The sequence below is a fragment of the Musca domestica genome, unplaced genomic scaffold (genome assembly GCF_030504385.1).
Source record: "Musca domestica strain aabys unplaced genomic scaffold, Musca_domestica.polishedcontigs.V.1.1 5, whole genome shotgun sequence".
Lineage (NCBI taxonomy): Eukaryota > Metazoa > Arthropoda > Insecta > Diptera > Muscidae > Musca > Musca domestica.
This window is the reverse complement of record NW_026712346.1, coordinates 25778324-25799861: the sequence shown is the minus strand read 5'-3', so window position 1 is coordinate 25799861 and position 21538 is coordinate 25778324. Positions and strand designations below refer to the sequence as shown.

Sequence of the window (21538 nt, the reverse complement as noted above, 5' to 3'; positions counted from 1 at the left end):
AAAATTTGGTATTCGGAGCTCATAATGGGTATAACCTCCGGACACAGAAAAATGCTAATACAGGTCCTGTCTTGGCATAGACCCCTTACAACTAATTTGGGTCGGCAGAGTCATCCTAATAGGGTAATGACTGCTTTTAGTAATCAAATAAAACAAATTAATTTACGTATGTTTAAGTCGTATCCACATAACATTCCTTAGCTTGGACGGGATCGAAAAACTGTTGCATTGTCTTCCATTGTGACAGAATTTCACGTAGACACACTTACTATCTCATGTCATCATCAGTGACACAGAATAACCGAAAATAAGAAATTTCGCACACCAAAACCAAAATGTGTAGAAAAAGCAAAATTGAGAGATGACAGAAGAAAAACAATAAACAAACCAACCAAACAACAAATGTACGTTTAAGCACAGACAGAGTGTTTAAAACATTGGATGTCAGTTGCAATGAAACACGCTGAATCTGAAAACTTGTTGCATGCCTTTAACTTCTTAGCCTTTCAACACACGCCAGCAAAAAGAACAACACTACTGTGAATACAAATACAACAAATGCACAATCTATGCATAGATTTCAATGTACATATGATGAGTGAAGGTTACCTTCGTGTTACTAAGTAGACACTAGACTAAATCCTATTGTAATTTTTTATGAATCTTTTCACATTTTCCGACCAATTATCAGTAAGGTCTTTGTAGACTGATTGTTAAAAGACTATTGTCTTGACAATCCATTTGCAGGATGTATAGTGTCATGAAAGTTCTGCAGGTTGACTTGTCGAAGCATTTGAATTGAAGCAATAAATGATCAGTTCCCCTCAGATAAGATTTCTACTGATAGTGCTTTAGAAAATTAAATAAAAGAAGATAATACTGGATAAAACTATTTAATTGATGACGATTTTATTCAAACACTCTGTAAATCTGGGATAATTCCTACCGTAATGGAAATAAAATTTGTTGATTTCTATATTTTTCTACAAAAAAATTTGTTATTGGCCGATTTCATATTCTCAAGTCCTGGAAAGCTAAAATAAAGTCTAGAGGATAAAAATGTATTGAACGACAACCAATATTGAAGAAACATTAAGGTTAATTTCAATCCGATATACTATAAATTTTCTTACTTCAAATAATTGAAATAAAGTATAGTAGTATTCAAAAACAATTAAAAGACGTTAACACCTTCCGCCATGAGATAAAGAAAACTGTTACAAAAGGTATGTACCTGCATTTAATATTCGAACTGTAAATTGCATTTAAATCGTTTGAAGTATGCAGTTAAAACTCCAAAATACCATTCCGTTATATAGGAGCTATAGAAAAACGTGAACTCACATAGGTAATTATTCTGCAGCAGAGTGGTTATCTATTTCGAGTTTTAAATACCAAATTTAGGAAGATGCACAATACAATGTTAAAGGGTGATCTTTTCTAAATAGATATGACAATAATCTATCCAATTAGAACTCAAAATGCGAAATTTGTTGGGACTGCAATCAGTGAAATACCGAATATGAAGAGACACTGTAATATCCTTAATATAGAAAATGGTAGAACGAATTGAAAATTTAGTAAGAAAATTATTTATAAACAAGTAAGCAAAGGCTACAGTCGAGCGGGGCCGACCGTTGAATACCCTACAACACTACAATGAACGATACAGTTTATATAGGCGAGATACTCGAAAGAATTCCACAAGATATTGTGACAAATAATAAAAGAAAACCATCAGGTTTCGTTCTCTAATTTTCGAATAAAAGAAACTTAAACTAATTTGATCATTTCCAATTTATTGGAAGATGTTGCACGTAAATGGTCTTCCTAGATCTGGAACCAATATTTCCCAAAGACCTATAATCTCTCAGAAGTGGCAATTGATTAACATTTATTATTGGTTTTTGACTGAAACGCATCTTTATGAGATGCAGACATTTGACTATATTCTTCAACGAAATCAGCGTTAACGAAATAGTCAGAAGTGCGTCTTTCCTGTATTTGTGAATTCTTCAATAAGTCACTGTAATGGACATTTTCGTATTTTGTCTACAAAAGTTGGCAAACTATTTCACACATTGAATATTTTTGGATGGCCATCCAAAACCGCTTGGCTTTTGCAATGCCCGCTAACCCCCATTCAAATGTGGGTGAGGATCGGGCAATAATTACGACCTGCTGCCAATTTTGCAGTTTTTTTTTGGTCCATTTCAACCACTAAATATATGGCGATCATCTCCAAAAAGATTAGGCTTCTATTCTGACCCTCATCTGATCCCCATGACAAATTTCGTTAGGATCGGACCATAAATGCGATCTGTATATGATATCCTGATATCCTAACTACTTAGTTTTGTTAGCTGTAGAAATATTACCAAATGTTTAATTCAAAATGAAAATATGCCAAAAATATGACAAAATTGAAAAAAATATGAGAAAATGTAACAAAATCAATATTTTCATCTTTAGAGAGATATTTTTATGCGGTTTTTAGACGTTTTTTCTTTCCTGCCAAGAGGCCATTCTGAATTAATGAGAACTGTCGAAATCAGTTCAGCCGTTCTCGATATATAAAAGGTCTTTCAAGCATATCTTCTTTGATAGACATATATATCTCACATATTTTGCTATATATCCGTTTTGTTGGATGTTAACATCAATGTAAAGATCAGAAGTAACCTTGTCATGGCTTTGTGATTTCGCCGGGATTTAAAATATTCGCGGTTTAATGAAAAATTTTGAATTTTTTCAACACAAAAGATATGGTCTATTTTACCCGCTAAATATTATCGGATGACCACCCAAATTGGTAGGCTTCTTCCCCGCCCTAAAATCTAGCTACATGCGAAGTTCCGCGTCGATTGGTCTATAATTGCGACCTGTATAGCTACTGCAAAATCCGATTTTTTTCAGTTTTTGGTCCATTTCGACCACTAAATATTATGCGATCATCTCCAAAAGAAATTGGGTTCTATTCTGACCCTAGCCCCACCTCCATTCTAAATTTCGCGAAGATCGGGCCATAATTGCGACCTGTAGAGTGATTACAAATTAACATGGACAGACGGACAGACGGACGGACGGACATACATAGCTAGAACGACTCAACTTGGCGAGATAGGAAGATCCATATATACTTTCCTATGTGGGAAATCAATATTTCGAGGTGTTACATAATTTTTGGCCCAATCAAACTTATAATACCCCCGACACATAGTGTTGTAGGGTATAAAAATTTCCGAAACCTTAAATGCCGCTTTCAAAGTTTAGTTATTTGAGATTTTAGAACAAACATTCTTTCAAATAATTGTAAGTATAGACCCACGCTTTGTTATAACCCACATATGAAGGTATCCACTGATTTTAGCTATTTCCGGGGCCTTGGGCACATTTTCTAAGAGGGTAGAAGACCTATTTGCAGAAGAGTTCAATGTTTCGGAGTAGCATCCATATAAAGGTCCCTCTTGATTTTATCTATTTCGAAGGTTTGACCATATTTTCCAATAGATTTGGGTAAAGATGTGTATTTAGGCTACTTTGGGGTAGATAACTATCTTACAAGGGGCTATTAAAAACAGTTGATAAATATTATTTAATATATGTGCTCTATCATTTAAGTTTCTAACTTTCAAATTGAAACATTTGACTGAAAAATAGGATCAGATTTTTTGAAACACTCTAAATCGATCGGGTTTTTAAGTTAACTATGTATTAATGACTAAACTGCGGGCCGGCAACGAGGACCGGGCAGCTAGTTAATTATAATCGTTTATACTGTCGATCTTTCAGAAAACAACCGAACCGAACAATCATTTAGAATGCGACGTTTGTCTGAATGTTACACATCTCTTATATATGATCTAATACATTACAAATTTAAGTTGTAATATATATTAAAACAAAGCCTATCTAATAAAGCTGCACGAACATTGGGTTAAGACGATGCTCCAGCGGGAACTCACTAGCAAGCCAGTTATTGTGAAATTCTGTTCATTTTTTGTTTTTGTGGTCAAAAAAAAAAAAAAAAAGAAAAACTTTATAAAAATTGCCTGGTATCTACACCACAACAACAAACGCCAATACAAATTCGTGTATCCCAAAAACCAAATCTTTGAAACCAGTTTGATGAAGAAAACAACAACGAAAACACACAAATTCAAATAACAACAAATGGAAGTGGCACAGACGCGTTTCTGTACCAAATCTTCGGAAAAAGTGTATCTGCTAAAACATAACAAGAAACAAAGGCGATAAACCAATGAAGAAGTGCTATTTAAAAATTCCTCATGAAATATTTTCTAGTGAAATAAGAATTCCAGAAGAGAGAATTCTTTGAGCTCTTGTTTGTTTTTGCCAATATTTTGCACAGTTATAGTATTACGTTCTTAATCATTATAAATAGTTAAGTGTTCTTATGTGGTCTTTCTCATCAATTTAAGCTATTCAAAAAAAAAAAAGTGAAATATTTTGTGAATCACCGAGAATATAATTATTGTTACAAATGTCTGCAACAACAATTTTATTTAATGTTATTTCATTGAAATACAAATGTTGATCAACGATGGCCACATTAGGCCTTTCAAAAGTCTTCATACTGGATAAATACTTTACGGAATTACAAAAATTTTGGGAGACGGAGAAGAAGTTGCAGGGTAAGTTTATGAAACCTTAATTACATGGAATGGAAAATTCTTCATAATATAAGGCTAGTTTCAATTAACAAGAATTGTTCTGTTTTCTTAATTTCATTATTATCACATGGCTTTCAGCAATAACAATGTGCAACAAAATTCAATTTTTTCAATAATTACGCGAAAAATCCAGGAAAATATAAAAACAAAACATAAAAAAGAAGAAACGTATAACGGTGTTTTGAAAATTTACATGGAAGAGTAACTAAAATAGTGGGGGTACGTTCCCTTTCTCTTTTGCACTATTGGAAATTTTGGGATAGAGATTCCTCGTGATTCGTACATTTTAGGTTATAGTGTTTTTGGCAATAATGCAGATAAAAATTCGAGAAATATATTTTGGTTGGAAGTTTAAAATCTCAAGCGAGACAACAAAGGGGTCTTTTTGGTCACCTTTCACACAAATGATGGCCTTCAAACTGCCAATGAAACCGTCACACGCTGCCCGAATGTTGCTCTGCGGTATTTTGGCCCATTCCCGACGAAGCGCTTGCTTGAGGTGATCGACCTTTGGTATTGTTTAGTGCCAACTTTGCTTTCCAAAATACTCCAGACACAATAGTCAAACGGATTGGTATCCGGAGATTTTGGTGGCCAGTGTACGCTGGGAATGAAGCGAGGAACCTTATTTTGTAACCATTTTTGGGTGGCACGCGCTGAGTGCGATGGTGCAGAGCCCAGTTGGAATGTCCAAGGTCTGCGGCCAAAAAAGAATATTTTCGCGATAATATTCGGCATTTATTTTGATGCCACGGTCGATTAATACAAACGGAGAGCGACCATCGGCTGTTATGGCGGCCCATACCATCACCATGGCCGGCACTTGAGTTCTTGTGGCCAACTGAAGGTGCACATTTTCAGCTGACCGATATGCGATATGTTCAGCTCACGTGCCATTTTTCGGCCACTGCGACGCGGGTTTAGATCAAGTCGCTTCTTTACTTTTCGAACCATTTCTGCTTATTTTGCTGTTTTCTTCCGTCCACTTCGGGCAACCCTACCAGTATCACGGTAACGAGCGATAGTATGCGACACAAAAGATTTATTCAAATGTAAATGCTTCAGTGCTCTACCGATAGCCACTTGTGGTTTTCCAGCCAAATATAAAGAAATCACACTATCACGCTTGAATTCCATCGCCAATAACTTTTTTCTGCAAAATTCTCACCAAAATGCTTTTGTACGCTTGTAAACAAATAATAAGCTTTTACTGGAATAATTTTAACAGCTGTCGGACGAGCGGCTTAGAAATGACAGCAGCCTGAAGTTGGATGCAGTTTTTCATATTACCCAGTACGTAATAAAATCTATATATATAAAAATCAATTGTTGTTTGATGGTACCGGAATCAGTTGAAAACGGCTGGACCGATTTGCATAATTTTTTGTAAAAACGTTCGTCATACCCCGAATTAGGTTTTTAAAGAAAAAAATATTGACCACGCCTCCTTTTACGTCCACTATTACGATTTATCTAAAATCTTTATATTTGCCAAAATAGTGAAGATATCGGTTTGAGAATTATTACACGAGATGCTGTTGGCTTTCCATCCAACCCTAAGTACTTATTTAGGGGCGGAGGAACGCGACTACTTTTAAATCGATCTCTCTATATGTAAAAGAAAGTTGTGTTAGTTACTACTCTTATAACATAAAGTCTGATTTTAACGATTTAGACAAATTCGGAATTGCCTCTTGGCAGAAAAGAATAAAATCCAAAAAAAATCGCGTAAAAATGTGAAATTTGAACATTTTCATTTTGACTTTTAAAATGTACAATAGTAATCTATATATATAAAAGGAAGTTGTGTTAGTTACTACGCTTATAACTTAAGAACCGCTGGACAGATTTTAACGATTCAAACAAATTCGGAATTGTCTCTTTTCCGAAAAGGATAATATCCAAAAAAATCGCGTAAAAATGTGATATATTAACATTTTCATTTTGACTTTTGAATTGTACAATAGTAATGTTTTATTTTGCATGATTTTTTTCCATTTTGAATTACTTTTTTCTAAAGTACATTTGTAGTGTTTTTTATATTTTATTTTTGAATTCGAATATTAATACCAATTTATTTAATTGACTTGATTTCTTGAGAACTGAAATTGATGGCGGGTTACATGGAAGTGTAGTACCGAATTATGCGGTGGCGAAACGGAATAGAGGATATCGAAATAATTAAACGCGGTCACACCAAAGTTAAAAGATAATTACTTTTTCAAAATCGCTTAAAACTCACGAAAAAGAGATCTCATTGCACAAATTCTGAAATCGGGAAAAAATCGAAAAACATTTTTTTTTTCAATGGAATCGATTTTTAAAATAATAGTACATTCTATTGACAAACTTTGTAAGGACCTTTAAACATTTGCTGTAAAAAATCGGCTAACAAGTTGAATATTTTTACAATTTGTTATTCTTTTTTTGTCAATTTTTTTTTTCAATTTGTAATATCATATTGAATTCAGTTGATTTTTTGTGAACAAAATGAAGAATAATTTTTCACTATACAATTTTTCACCAAAATAAGTGCGAAATAGAATGTAAACTGACATCTACCTTTCAACTCCAGGGCCTATATCGTGATTCAGCTGGAAGATGCGAACACATTTAAATAATCAAAAATGACCGGAAAAGCCTAATGGGCCTCATCTCAAAGCGTGAACATACCTTTTTTATGTGACAATAATCCGTCCAATGAGAGCTCAAAATGCTAAATTCTTTGGGAGTACAATCAGGCAAATACCAAATATAAAAGGTGCAAAATAGTAGAGCGAATGGGACTTTTATTAAGAAAAGGATTTCTATCCTCCCAGAAATTCTTCCCAAACATTCAAGATACCTTAAATCGCTTTTGCAGGTCATGATATAGATCATAACTCACGGATAAGGGTACAACCCGATTTTATATTTATATAACCATCATATGATTCAAGCTATTTTTGTGGTCTTAGTCCCTTTTTATTTTTTGGCCCTTATTAGGCATCTTTGTGTCTAAGAGGGTACAGAACCTCTTCGCATAAAATTTGAAATTTTCAGAGTAGGGCCCATATTGGTCTTGAACCCATTCATCAATTGATTTGGCTAAAAAATTTTGTTATGCTACCCTGGGGAAGGGAACCATCATACAGATAATTGCCACATAGGAATTATTTAAGTAAAGTCTCCACATTGGAGTATCCCCAAGTCCACTTTCACACCTAATGTGTGGTCAGAAAAGAAAATTTTGTATTCTATTGAATTTGCAACTCCCAAGAGAATATTGGTTGGGAACGTAGATTTGGAATGTACATCTATATAAAATAAATTGTGGGAACATGAACTAATTACAAATATAAGAAAGTAGTACGGGACCGAATATTTGTTGAATCGACATTGAATTATACTATGATGAAAAATATGGACTTTATGGGGTCTACAATTTACAATTTAAATGGAAAATAAAATAAATTCCCATCTTACGGTAATGGGTGTGAAATACCTATAATTTTGATTTGGCCTCTATTTGTCATATTGGATTTTAACGGGTAGAAGAAAGTTTTCAATGTAGGTCGATGTTTCGGAGTATGGCCCATATAAAGGTACCTCCTGATTTTACCATATTTCAAAGGATTTGGCTAAAAATGTGTATTCGGGGGGTGAAAATCTTACACAAAAATGTCAACATATTCACAAATATTATAATTTTCTCCATGCAATAGTATCCCCTCAAGTCCACCTTTTGGCGGACAAACAGACCGACATGGTTAGGGGGACTTATGAGGACTCTAATGCACAATCCAAGGTGCTAATGGGGTTAAAAAAGTAATTTACTTTGCCTATTCTTAAATCATTCAGCCCTCAATTATGAGGTGTACAAAATACAGCAAATTCCAAATTGCTTCTCATTTGACTGTAAAATTTTGCTACGATTTTTACCATACTAAAAATTAATTTGATCCCTTACATGGGGATAAGATTCATATACACTTTTTAATAGATTTGTATAGCACATCCACACATTCGAAGCACACGGTTTAAATATTGAAGTCCACGGCTTATAAATGGGTACAGATATTTTAAAACACTTTTAATCGACCAGTACGTGAACACTTATATCAGTCATATCTGTGAATAATTATGCTTTTAAAAATATGCATAATAAACAAAAACTACGGGCCGGCAACGCGGACCGGGCCAGCTAGTGTTTTATATTTACATTTGTAGTGTTTTTAATTCTAATATGATGTGTAGGTTTTTTTAGGGTAGTATAAAGCCACAACGGATAAAACTGTTATTTATAGATTTTATGTATTTATTCGTAATACCCAATAAATGCATAAAATCTATAAATAACAATTTTATCCGTTTTCGTTTTCTAAAATCGGGAAAAATCGACAATTTTTCAATGGAATCGAATTTCAGAATAATAGTACATTTTACCGACAAACTTCGTAAGGACCTTTAAAAATTTGCCGCAAAAAAATCAGCGAACCAGTTGAAAATTATTTTTCTATATTGAAGTGTACATTTTTTTATTGGTTTGAATTCTGAATGAATAATATTAAAAATGAAATGAGGGCGCAATACGATGTTAAATGCTTTCCACTCCAGGACCTACATCGTGCTTCAGCTGGAAGATGCGAACACATTTAAACAAACAAAAATGACCAAAAAAGCGTTATTGGGTTAATTTCAAAAAGTGGACCTGCTTCTTTCATATCGCAAAAAATTGTCAAATGAGAACACAAAATGCAAAATACATTGGGACTGCAATCAGTCAAATACCGACTATAAAGAACGCAAAATAGAAATTCTACCTAAACATTCAAGATACCTTTAATCGCTTTGGCAGGTCATTATATGGGTCATAACCCCTGATAACGGAACAACCCGATTTCAAGTATATTCTACATTTTAACCATATTTTTCGTACTAATTTTAGCTTATGTTGATAATTTAATAAGAAACCATATTTGCAAAAAATTATCACGTGTTGGTATCAACATCATATGATTTAAGGTATTTTCGGAGTCTTGGTCACTTTTTTTCATTTTTTGGCCCTTATTTGACATCTTTGTTTCTAAGGGGGAAGAAAACCTCTTCTTATAAATTTTTATTTTTCGGAAAAGCGCGCATCTTAGTCTTGAGGCTACCTGGGGTAAAAAACCCTGGGGTGGAAAATCATCTTGCAGATAATTATCCTCATAGGAATTTATTTAAGTATAGTCCCCACATTAGTATACCCCCAAGTCCACTTTCCCAACCAATGTGTGGTCAGAAAAGAAAATTTGGTATTCTATTGAATTTGTAACCCCCAAAGAGAATATTGGTTGGGAACGTAGATTTGGGATGTACGTCTATATGAAATAAACTCCGAAATGTCAATCTGGGACTCATTCAGTCGGAAATTGTGGCAGAAACATAAAAAAAAAATGAAATTATTATAAATACAAATTTCAAATTATAGCTCATTTGAATGCTTTTTACAATATCAAAAATTGAGCTGAATTTTCACATGGGACTATTATAGATATTCTTTATCATATAGGTATGTAACACTCAAATTAAAGCCTATAGCTGAAAAATAAGATCAGGCTTTTCAAAATATCTAAAACCGACGGTAATTATAATTTTTGCCATGAATATTAATTTATATTTAGTCATGGAGTCATTACTCATAATCAAGTCATTACCTATAATCAAAATTGGTGTAATTATAATGGAGTCATTACTTATAATCAAAATTGTGTCAGATCTGTGATTTATTATGCTTTAAAGACTAAAAGTACGGGCCGGCAACGCGGACCGGGCCAGCTAGTATTATACTAAATTATTTGTCTAAATTTTAATATAGGTAGAGGAGGTCAAGAATCTTAAACTTACCTTTTACGAGGGTCTTGCCAAAAACGAAATTTTATGTCACTTTTAGTCAACTCGAAAAAAGACTTGAGAAAAATTGATCAACTAAGTGAATATGTTCGAGCTTTTTTTTAATGATTAATGCGTATATGCTTTTAATATACAATAAAAATAGCTATTTTCTTTTTTTCGAATAATTTTGCAGAATATTTTCATTTAATATGATCCCGTTTATAGGGACTTTTTAACCATATTTTAAAGAAGGATTAAAAGGACCCCTTTGTTGAATCGCTTGAGAGTTAAAATATTTAACTAAAATATTCTTTGTATTTTTATACCCTCCACCTGTCTGTCTGTCTGTTGAAATCACGATACAGCCCACATAATTTGACATACAGCAATGTGTATTGTGTATAGGATGGTTGGTATTGAAAATGAGATGTATCGGTCCACGTTTTGGTATAGTCCCCATATAACGGTACCTTCCGATATTCGGTATTTTGATGATTTATGCCACTTTTTTCACGGATTTGTCTTAAAATTGGTATTAGTAGGTCATTACAGGTCCCAGATCGTGTGGCGAGACATTGCATGTATTTGTCCACGCTTTGGTATAGTCCCCCTATAACGGTACCTCCCGATATTCGGTATTTTGATAATTTTTGACACATTTTTTTTCACGAATTTCCCTGAAAATTGGTAGTTGTAGGTCATAATGGGTCCCAGTTCGTGTGGCGATCCATTGTTATTATAGATCCACGTTTTGGTATAGTCCCCATATAACGGTACCTCTCAATATTCGGTATTTTTACGATTTTTGCCGCATTGGTATTTGTAGGTCATAATGGGTTCTAGCTTCTTTGGCGAAGCATTGCATGTATAGGTCCACGATTTGGTATAGCCCCCATATAATCGTACCTCCCGATATTCGGCATTTTAATGGTTTTTGCCTCATTTCTTCCCGGTTTTGTCTAGTAATTGGTATTTGTTGGTCTTAATGGCGAAACACTGTACACTCTTTTGGCGAAACACTGCATGTATAGGTCCACGTTTTTGTATAGCCGTATTTCCCGATATTCGGTATTTTGATGATTTTTGGCAAATTTTCCCATGAATATGTCTAAAAATTGGTATATGTGAGCCATAATGGGCTCTAATGTCTCCTTTACCCCAAGGTGGAGGGTATTAAAAGTTTGGCCCGGCCGAACATAATATTTTTTTACTTGTTACCTTTATATACCCTCCACCATAGTATGGAGGGTATATTGAGTTTGTCATTCCGTTTGTAACACCTCGAAATATACATTTTAGACCCCACAAAGTATGTATATTCTAGATCAGTATAAAATTATATGTCGATATAGCAATGTCCGTCCGTCTGTGGAAATCACTCTAGCTTCCGAACGAAATGAAGTAGGTTGACAAAATTTTGCTTTTGAAAATGGGCCATGTAGGTTCACGTCTTCGTATAGCCCCCATATAACGGTACCTCACGATATGCGGTATTTTGATGATTTTAGCGACATTATTTACCGGAATTGTTTCAAAATTCGTATTTAAAGTTCGTAATGGATACTACGGCTTAAGACAGAAAATGGGGCATGTAGGTTCACGTCTTCGTATAGCCCCCATATAACGGTACCTCCCGATATTGGGTATTTTGATGATTTTAGAGACATTATTTACAGGAACTATTTCAAATTTAGTATTTGAATTTCGTAATGAATACTACAGCCTATGACAGAAAATTGTCTGTGCAGGTCCACGTCTTCGTATAGCCCCCATATAACGGTACCCCCGATATTCGGTATTTTGATGATTTAGCGACATTATTCATTGGAATTGTTTCAAATTTGGTATTTGAAGTTCGTAATGATAGCCTATGACATAAAATTGTCAGTGCAGGTCTACGTTTTATAACCCCATGGTACCTCCCTATATTCGGGATTTTGATGATTTTAGCTACATAATAAACAGATTTTTTTCAAATTTCGCATTTGAATATTGTAATAGCTTGTGACAAAAGTTGCCTATGCAGGTCCACGTCGTCTTATAGACCCTAATAATGATATGGTTCGGCATATATAGGCCCATATATTTGTATATCTTAATTAAAGATTCAATCATATGGCACACATCTTATGATGCGGTCTAAACGTGCATCATTTATTCGTCTGTCTTGTTGGCTGTTGGGCACGATAACACTCAAAGGTAGTATCCAATTTGATCCAAACTTGGTACGTTCTTATACTATTGTCAAACTTACATCGAGTTGTGAGATGGACAATATCGGTCCACTCCTTCTGTTAACTTCCCCACAAAATAGTTTACCTCATAGAAAATCGTAATATTTGAGGACCCACAAACATTTTCAATAATCATTTCTCTTATAAAGTGTGATATAAAAGATCGATTGCCCTTAAATTTCGCACATTACCATAATTTTACATCTTCTGTGAAGATGGGATATAGTGGACCATTCCTTCTGGTACCTTTCCAACAAACAGTAAATGTTTTGAATAATCAAAACGCTCATAAGCGATTCTCCTTCCCCAAACACGGGGTCAAAATTTTGAATAATTACAAGTTTAATAAAATGTACATAATTATTCGATATTTCTTATAACCTCGCACTACGCAATATTTTCACCTATATACGATTAAGTGTGAATATGAAACTTACAAGTCCATTCCTTCTGGTATTTCCCCCGCAAAGGGTCAACAACAATAGGTCAGCGATTTCCTTTAAACTTGGTTGATCCCGATATTTTTATCAAAATTAGATCTAATATAAATATGGAATATGTCGGTCCACTCGTTCTGGCGCATCCCCCACAAAATATAAAAAAATCCCACACAATAGTTCGACATTTTTCAAAAAACTATATTTACACCTATTTCATACAAAGTTGTGGATGTAGTCGGTATAGTCAAAACCCGGCAAGTCGAAATATTTACATCAGCCTTAGGTCAGATGCGAAATGGTTACCTCCCCCACAAATGGTCAACATTTTGATTAATCATAACGCAAGTCAAAATATATATTAATAAACGGACATAGGCAGGGTGTATACGCCAGATACCTTTCAACATTTTTCGATTTGCGAAGTTTTTTTCCATTTTCAACAAATGGTCTCCAATTTTACAATTCGTATTTTAAAGTTACCAACCATGCTTCCCTCTTCCATCCGAACTACCCTTGTAGAAAATTTTCAACGAAGGTTTATTATTTTATATAACTTTTGTTTATGAGTGGAGAACGATGGTAATGTTTACCAAGGGGTAAAGGCAGGGAATACCTAGGTTTCGGAAAGAGCCACCAATCCTCATCAGTTCCCTTGTCTTTTGTCTGGGATATTCTCCCCAGAAGTTATTTTAAAAATAACTTCTATGACAAAAAACATTTTTTTACCCAAGTGACGAGATCGTAAGCTCAATAGAAGAGGAACCAAAGAATTAAATAAAACTAAAATTCTTTTGGAAAGTCTTCTAAATCTTACAACCGCACTTATAAACATTTTCATCTTTCTCCACTTGTTATGCTTTCGTTCAACCTGAACGAAGTAGCATAACCATGTAAGTTGGTTTTGTCTGTTACAACAAAACCCCTCCGTCGACCGTGCCTTGTCTATGAATAGAACAGTGTGGCTTGTTTGTTCGGGATACCGTAGTATTTTGTTGTTGCAAAATGGTCAGGCTTATCCCTTTACTGTTGTTTTTATAAAAACAACTTTTGTTTATGAGTGGAGAACGATGGTAATGTTTACCAGGGGGTAAAGGCAGGGAATACCTAGGTTTCGGAAAGAGCCACCAATCCTCATCAGTTCCCTTGTTTTTTGTCTGGGATATTCTCCCCAGAAGTTATTTTAAAAATAACTTCTATGACAAAAAACATTTTTTTACCCAAGTGACGAGATCGTAAGCTCAATAGAAGAGGAACCAAAGAATTAAATAAAACTAAAATTCTTTTGGAAAGTCTTCTAAATCTTACAACCGCACTTATAAACATTTTCATCTGACATTTTCAGCCTGACCATTTTGCAACAACAAAATACTACGGTATCCCGAACAAACAAGCCACACTGTTCTATTTTATATAACACCTATATCATTGATTTCAGTCATCGGGTATATGAGGGCTCTATCAGACGGATTTTTGTTAACAAAAATGATGTAGGATTTTCTATATGCAGAAGTGTATTTTCATGTGATATGGGTGTTTTTAGAACTTGAAATTGTAAAAAATAACACAAAAAGTTAAATTTTGATCAACTTTTTTTTTATTCGAAAGATCAATACATCAACTTATCGCCAAATTTTGATTTCATCAAGTCGATGGTTGCGTTCGCCGTATTGCACGTAGCGCCATCTTGTTGAAACCACATCTCCTCCGGATCAATGTCATCCATATTTGGGGTACCTGACCTGACCCAACCCATTTTACTCCATTTTTTGAAATATTGACATACAGTTCTGCACAAATGTTACCTTTGTTTTTTTGGCCGGTGCATTTGCCCTATATTTGCCCCTCTCTGTAGTGCTAATAGGTATTCAAAATTTTTTCTCATGACGGTTGTGTTCCATTTTGCCCGCTAAATATAATCCAATCCAGTCATACAAAATGCTAGACTTCTGCCCTGTCCTTAAATTTCAACTCGTGTAAAATTCTGTGCCGATTTCAATATTTTTGTCCATAAAAACCCCTAATATACATCTTCTATTCAGATCCTAACCCTAATTCCAAGCAACATTTGGTGAAGATCATATATTTGAGACCTCAAAAATAGTATTATCGGTTTAAAAAAATAACAAAATGTCGTGATTCACTTTTAACTTCAATACCAGTAAGACCGTTTTCGAAATGCAATTAAATTTATCAAAAACAATAAAGTAAGTGAGGCCAAATCTGTAAAAAAATGTGACAAAATCAACAAAATACCGAATATGGTGAGGTACCGTTATATGGGGGCTATACCAAAACGTGGACATAAAATTTTTCGCCACACGAGCTAGAACCCATTATGACCTACAAATACCTTTTTTTAGACAAATCCGTGGAAAATGTGGCAAAAATCATCAAAATACCGAATATCTGAAGATACCGTTATAGGGCGGCTGTACCAAAACGTGGACCGATATATCTCATTTCCAATACCAACCATCCTAGACACAATACAAATTGTTCTGCTAAATTTTGAAGGTCTACGTCAAATAATGTGGACTGTATCGTGATTTAAACAGACGGACAGGCAGACAGACGGACATTGTTAAATCGTCTTAGACTTTTATGCTGATTATGAATATATATACTTTATGGGGTCTACAATGTATATTTAGGGATGTTACAAACGGAATGACAAAGTTAATATGCCCTCCTTTCCAAGGTGGCATAAAAATCGCATAAATATTGATAAAAACAAATTTCACTTTTTTAAGAATATTTCTTGCGCCATTTTCTTAGATTTTGTACCTTCCGACAAGAGTCCAGAATTGGGGAGAATAATCAAAATCAGTCCAGCGGTTCTTTACTAAATAAATGTTCGTATTTTTTACATAAAAGTGATGGTCTATTTTACCCGCTAAATGTCGTCCGATCACCAAAGAAAATGTTAGGCTTCTGCCCAACTCTTAAACTCTAGCTTCATGCTGAATTTCGCGTCAACTGGTCTATAATTGCGATCTGTAGAGTAGCTGCAAAATCAGGAAATTTTGCTGTTTTGGTTAACTTTTAACCTAAATGTTTTGCGATCATCTAAAAAAAATAGGGTTCTCTTCCGACCCTAACCCGACTTCCATTCTCAATTTCGTGAGAATCGAGCCATAACTGCGACCTGTAGCGTGATTACAATTTAACATGGGTAGACGGACTGGTGGCATGCATAGCTTGATCGACTCAGCTTAGTGAGATAGGAAGGTTCATATATTTTACGTATGTATCCACATATTTCGAGGTGTTTCATAATTTTTGGCTCAACAAACTTATAATACCACAACATAGTGTTGTAGGGTATAAGTATAACAATTTTGATTTTGAAAATTAAAATGTTTACATCGCTATTAATTGGTAGATATTAGGACCTGGACCTGGCGTATATGGGTAGTATGGACGTACAAACGATTTTACCAAAGTGGGGAAGTTCAATGTTTGTGTCCGCTATGTCCAATTTTAGGTACAGCAATTAATAAAAAAATCGTTTCACATCTTCAAGGATCAAGAATTGAGCCCCAGGGACAAATAGTTACTTCTCTGACATTTATGTTCACTTTACTTAATTTGTAAAACGGCGTTTACTACAAATTTTGCGTGAGTATAACATCAATAAATTATGAATTCTTCAATAAGTTTCTCTCCGTTTTCATCCCCTCTTTAACATATTACATGCGTAACTTTCTGGTTTTGCTTTAGTTTTGATAAATGATTATTGAAAAAATAAATAAATTAGGGTCATTTGCTAGGCTCGAATGATCTGAAGGCTATGGTTAAATTAAGCTGTAGTTAAAAACATCCAAAAAACTATTACAGCAAAATCTTCTCCATTCCATGACCTTTATGTCAAGTTGCAGTGCCTTTTAATTACACCCTTGGGCACATTGTAGAGATATGTTTATTCTGCACAAATTAAGCTCCGCATGACTAAAATTAAATGTTTTTGGTTATACCAAATCTTAAAGGCAACGTTTGTCATTTTTGTATATTTTACGTGGAAAAGTGGATTGTTCGCTAGTTTAGTTCATATAGGACTTCGGAGTCTAACCATCTTTGATCAGAGCCCAATTTTTTCACGATTCCGATTACAATGTCGAATTTCTAAATATGTTTTGGTATCATTTTAAGGTAACAGCAAGTGTTGTTGTAAAACAAATATAAGAACAACCACATACAAATTTGTTTTTGTACATAATGCTAGTGTCAGAGTTGCATGTCAATAAATGTAAACAAAATAATAAATTTTCAATAAATTATTATAACTTAAAACATGTACAAAATGTAGAACAAGTATTCCCAAATATTCGTAATCGTGGAAAGCAACATATCTTTCTTTTCTTTTATTTTCTTTTATCCAAATATACATATAAATAATGTATACAACATTTTCGAATTTGTGCGGCTCATGAACAAAAATTCCTTATTATAGACGTTGGCGTTTTGTAAAGTACAACGGTTTTTTATACCTTCCACCATAGTATGGAGGGTGTATTAAGTTTGTCATTCCATTTGTAACACCTCGAAATATACATTTTAGACCCCACAGCATAATATGCTATGTCGATTTATCAATGTCCGTCCGTCTGTGGGAATCACTCTAGCTTCCGAACGAAATGAAGTAGATTGATAAAATTTTACTCGAATGTATGTTATGTCTGCAGGACTTCTGGTATTGAAAATGGATCATGTAGGTTCACGTCTTCGTGTAGCCCCCATATAACGGTATCCCCCGATATCCGGTATTTTGATGATTTTAGCGACATTATTTACCGGAATCGTTTCAATTGTCTGTGCAAGTCCACGTTTTATAACCCCCAGGATACCTCCCAATATTCGGTATTTTGATGATTTTAGCTATATTATTTCAATGATGATTTTAGCTTCATTATTTCATTTTCAAGTTTCGCATTTGAATATTGTAATAGCTTGTGACAAAAGTTGCCTATACAGGTCCACGTCGACGTATAGACCCTAATATACGGATACATTCGGTATTTTTAAGATTTTAACAGAATTTTTAACGGATTTATTTATTTATTTTTTTTTTTTTTTTTTTTGAAAATTGTTAAATTTGTACAAATGGTGGAGTATATTCAAAGTTCGGCCGGGCCGAACTTACAGTTTTTTTACTTGTTTAATATTAATTAATGAACTAAAAAGAGTATGCATAAAAAATGTAATTACATCATAAAACGTCACATCGAATTTGACACTAGTACTATTGTAGAGCTGAGCACAGATTTGCTCGTTTCCATATGGGAGTGAAAATTGCTCGTGAGCGAGATTGCTCGAACGGTAGAGCGCTACTGAATCACTCCTGTGAAAAATATTTTGTTTGCGTGTGTACACATAGACTAACGAAAATATAGACAACGAAAAGATAGTTCGCATTTTTATCCAGGTGGCTCTCATCATGTTTGTCCACGGTCAACATGCGGTTGACCTACTCGACTTCGAAAGAACTTTTCATCGTTTTTTAAGCACTTTACCTTATTATTTCGGAATTTTCGATGTCATCATGTACTTTAGCATTTCTTTTATTATGGAACAATTTTCAAGTGGAAAATATCCTATAGTTTATGATATTTTTAGCATTTTAGAATTGAGTGACTTCAATATTCTCACTCAAACCCCTGAAACGATATAGACGACATCTGCTGATCCTAATTTTTTTCGCAGATAAACGGGGAGAGCATTTCTTCGTCTATATTTTCATTAGTCTATGGTATACAAAAAACCGTTTTTGCTTTTGATATGAGTTGTGGCTGAGGGGGCGATCGTGTATAAAATCAAAGAAGAGTAAAATATTACAAGTAAGGGGCCGGTGTACAAAATCGACAACTTTATCATATGCTTTGTAGGTACAGATAAGCGACAAAGCTTTTCAACGCGTTTGGTTTTTTATACCCTGCACCACAAGGTGGTCGAAATTTTTCTGCATAGAAAGAGAAACGATAATGCGATTTTACTAGGCCAGGTGCGAAGATGGACAACATCGGTCCACTCCATCAAGTACCTCCCCCACAATCGGTCAATATTTTAAATAATTACAACTCTTATAAAATTTGATATAAGAGTCCAATTGTCTTCAAATTTCACACATTCCAATATTTTTATTAACCCAAGGTCTAGTGTTTAGATGAAATATATCGGTCCACTCCTTCCTGTACCTCCCCCACAAAAGGTTGAAATTTTCAAAAAATATATTTTCTGCGCAGAAATAGAAACGATAATCCGATTTTGCTTCAACTTTGCAAATCCTAATATTTCCGTCAGTGCTAGGTCAGATGCGAAAATGGACAATATCGGTATACTCCATCAGGTACCAGGCCCACAAAAGGGTCAACATATAAAAAAAATTGTGACTCTCATAAAATTTGATGCAATGATCCGTTTGTCTTTCACACATCCCAATATTTTTATAAATCTAAGATCTGGTGTTAAGATGGAATAAATCCGTTCACCCCTTCTGGTACCTCCCCCACAAAAGGTCAAAATTTAGAATATCCATTAAGCTCATAAAACGCGAAATTAACATCTGATTCCATATAGACTTGGCACATCAGAATATTTTAATCAACTCAAGATATGTAAAATTTTAGGTCCGATACGAAATGGACAGTATTGGCCCATGTCCTCAGAACATACTCCATAAAGGGTCGACAATTTAAATACTCATAACAGAACTCAAAATATATTTAAATAATCGAACATTGGCTGAGGGTATACATCTGTCGGATAAACTGACAGATACTTTTTAACTTTTACGATTAGACAGTCGGAACGACGGACAAACAAACGGCATGTATAAATCGGCTCACAAAGTGATTCTAAGAAGGTCGTCAAAAGAGTTAATTCTCTAAATACGCCAATTAATTATTTTTTTTTTCTACATAAGTTACTTTTGATCTTCACTCGGACTTTTCTTAGATTTGTAAAGGTATTAAAATAATAAAAACAAACTCATAGATTTACCTGTATGCTATGCTCTACTCCACCTAGTTGTAGGGGTAATATGTCATCTATAAGCAAGTAAATCAAATTTGGAGAAAATCGTCAGACATAGCTATAGCTCACATACATATGTTTCATCTGATTTGGGGTATAAAGACCCTCACAAGAGTAATATGCATTCGACAACAATGATATTTGGTACTAGATATCTTATAAAGCTCGGAAATAAAAACTTTCGAATGAAAGGTCTAAATCAATCGAGATTATGCGATATACGTTCTTCTCAAAGAAAAGACAACACAATAGTATTTTTAAAATAAAGATATAAAACAGCCGAAAATGGCTATTAAATCGAATTAATGAAAAAAGATTGTCCCACAGCAATAACCGGTTTTATTGGCACTCAATTATTCTTTCTTTTTTACTATGTTAGTTCGAATGGCAGAAACACATAAACATATAGAAATACTCAATAACAGCGACTACAACTAGCCATTCGACAGTGTTGGTCTGTAATAAAAATTTTCATTCAAACATCAACAAGTCACAAGGCAGGTACAGTGGAAGACATTTATTTAAGTTTATATTTCTTCTAATACCTATACAAAATTATATATTGCATTATGGTGTCTCTTGGAGTTTCCTTTATTTATTCCTATTCTGACCTATATATTATTTTAAAATTTTAATTAGGACTTAGTCGTCCATTTAATATCAAATTTAAGCTACTCCAAATTGAATAAAAATTCACGATAAAATTGTCAACATTAATAATCTATAACGGTTTTGTTGCTTTTGTTGAAAGGTTCTATGTTATATTACCCAAGGCCAATTTAATAACGTCATACAGAAAGCGAATTCAGGCCTTATTTTCAGTGTAGAATCCATTAAAAAGGGAAAAACGAGTTTCATTTAAACCACATTTTTTACATCATTTTTTTAAGTGTTTCCTTTTAAATGGCAGAGGGTATTAAATTTTAAGCCTATTGTGTGTCAGACCGTTTGTTCATGTTAATTTGTAATCACGCTACAGGTCGAAATTATGTTGCGATCTTCATGCATGGAGTTAAGGTTAGAGGCGGAATATAGAAACAATTTCGGATTTTGACACTTATCATTAAATTTGGTCTCTGGCAGAAAAGTATAAAAGATAGCATACAAATTTGAATATTTTTGGTTACATATATATATATATACTAGCTGAACCCGGTGCGCTTCGCTACCCCTTTTGATTTTATATGCATTCAAAATTTTATTTACGAATATATGTTGGATAAAGAAAAATAAATTTAAAAATTAAAAAAAAATATTGCACTAATTTAATGCGTTAATAAACAAA

The 21538-nt window shown here is 34.0% G+C and overlaps 1 protein-coding gene across 3 annotated transcripts in view; it reads left to right on the top strand.

The window, feature by feature from the left end:
* Positions 1-21538, top strand: part of LOC101897455 (unconventional myosin-Ia) — a 51176-nt gene that overhangs the window by 2427 nt on the left and 27211 nt on the right. For all 3 annotated transcript variants that reach the window (XM_020035758.2, XM_059128146.1, XM_020035759.2), the window contains exon 2: positions 4443-4655. In XM_020035758.2, coding sequence (XP_019891317.1) covers positions 4565-4655 — 91 coding nt within the window. In that variant the 5' untranslated portion in view covers positions 4443-4564. The remainder of the gene's footprint in view (positions 1-4442; positions 4656-21538) is intronic.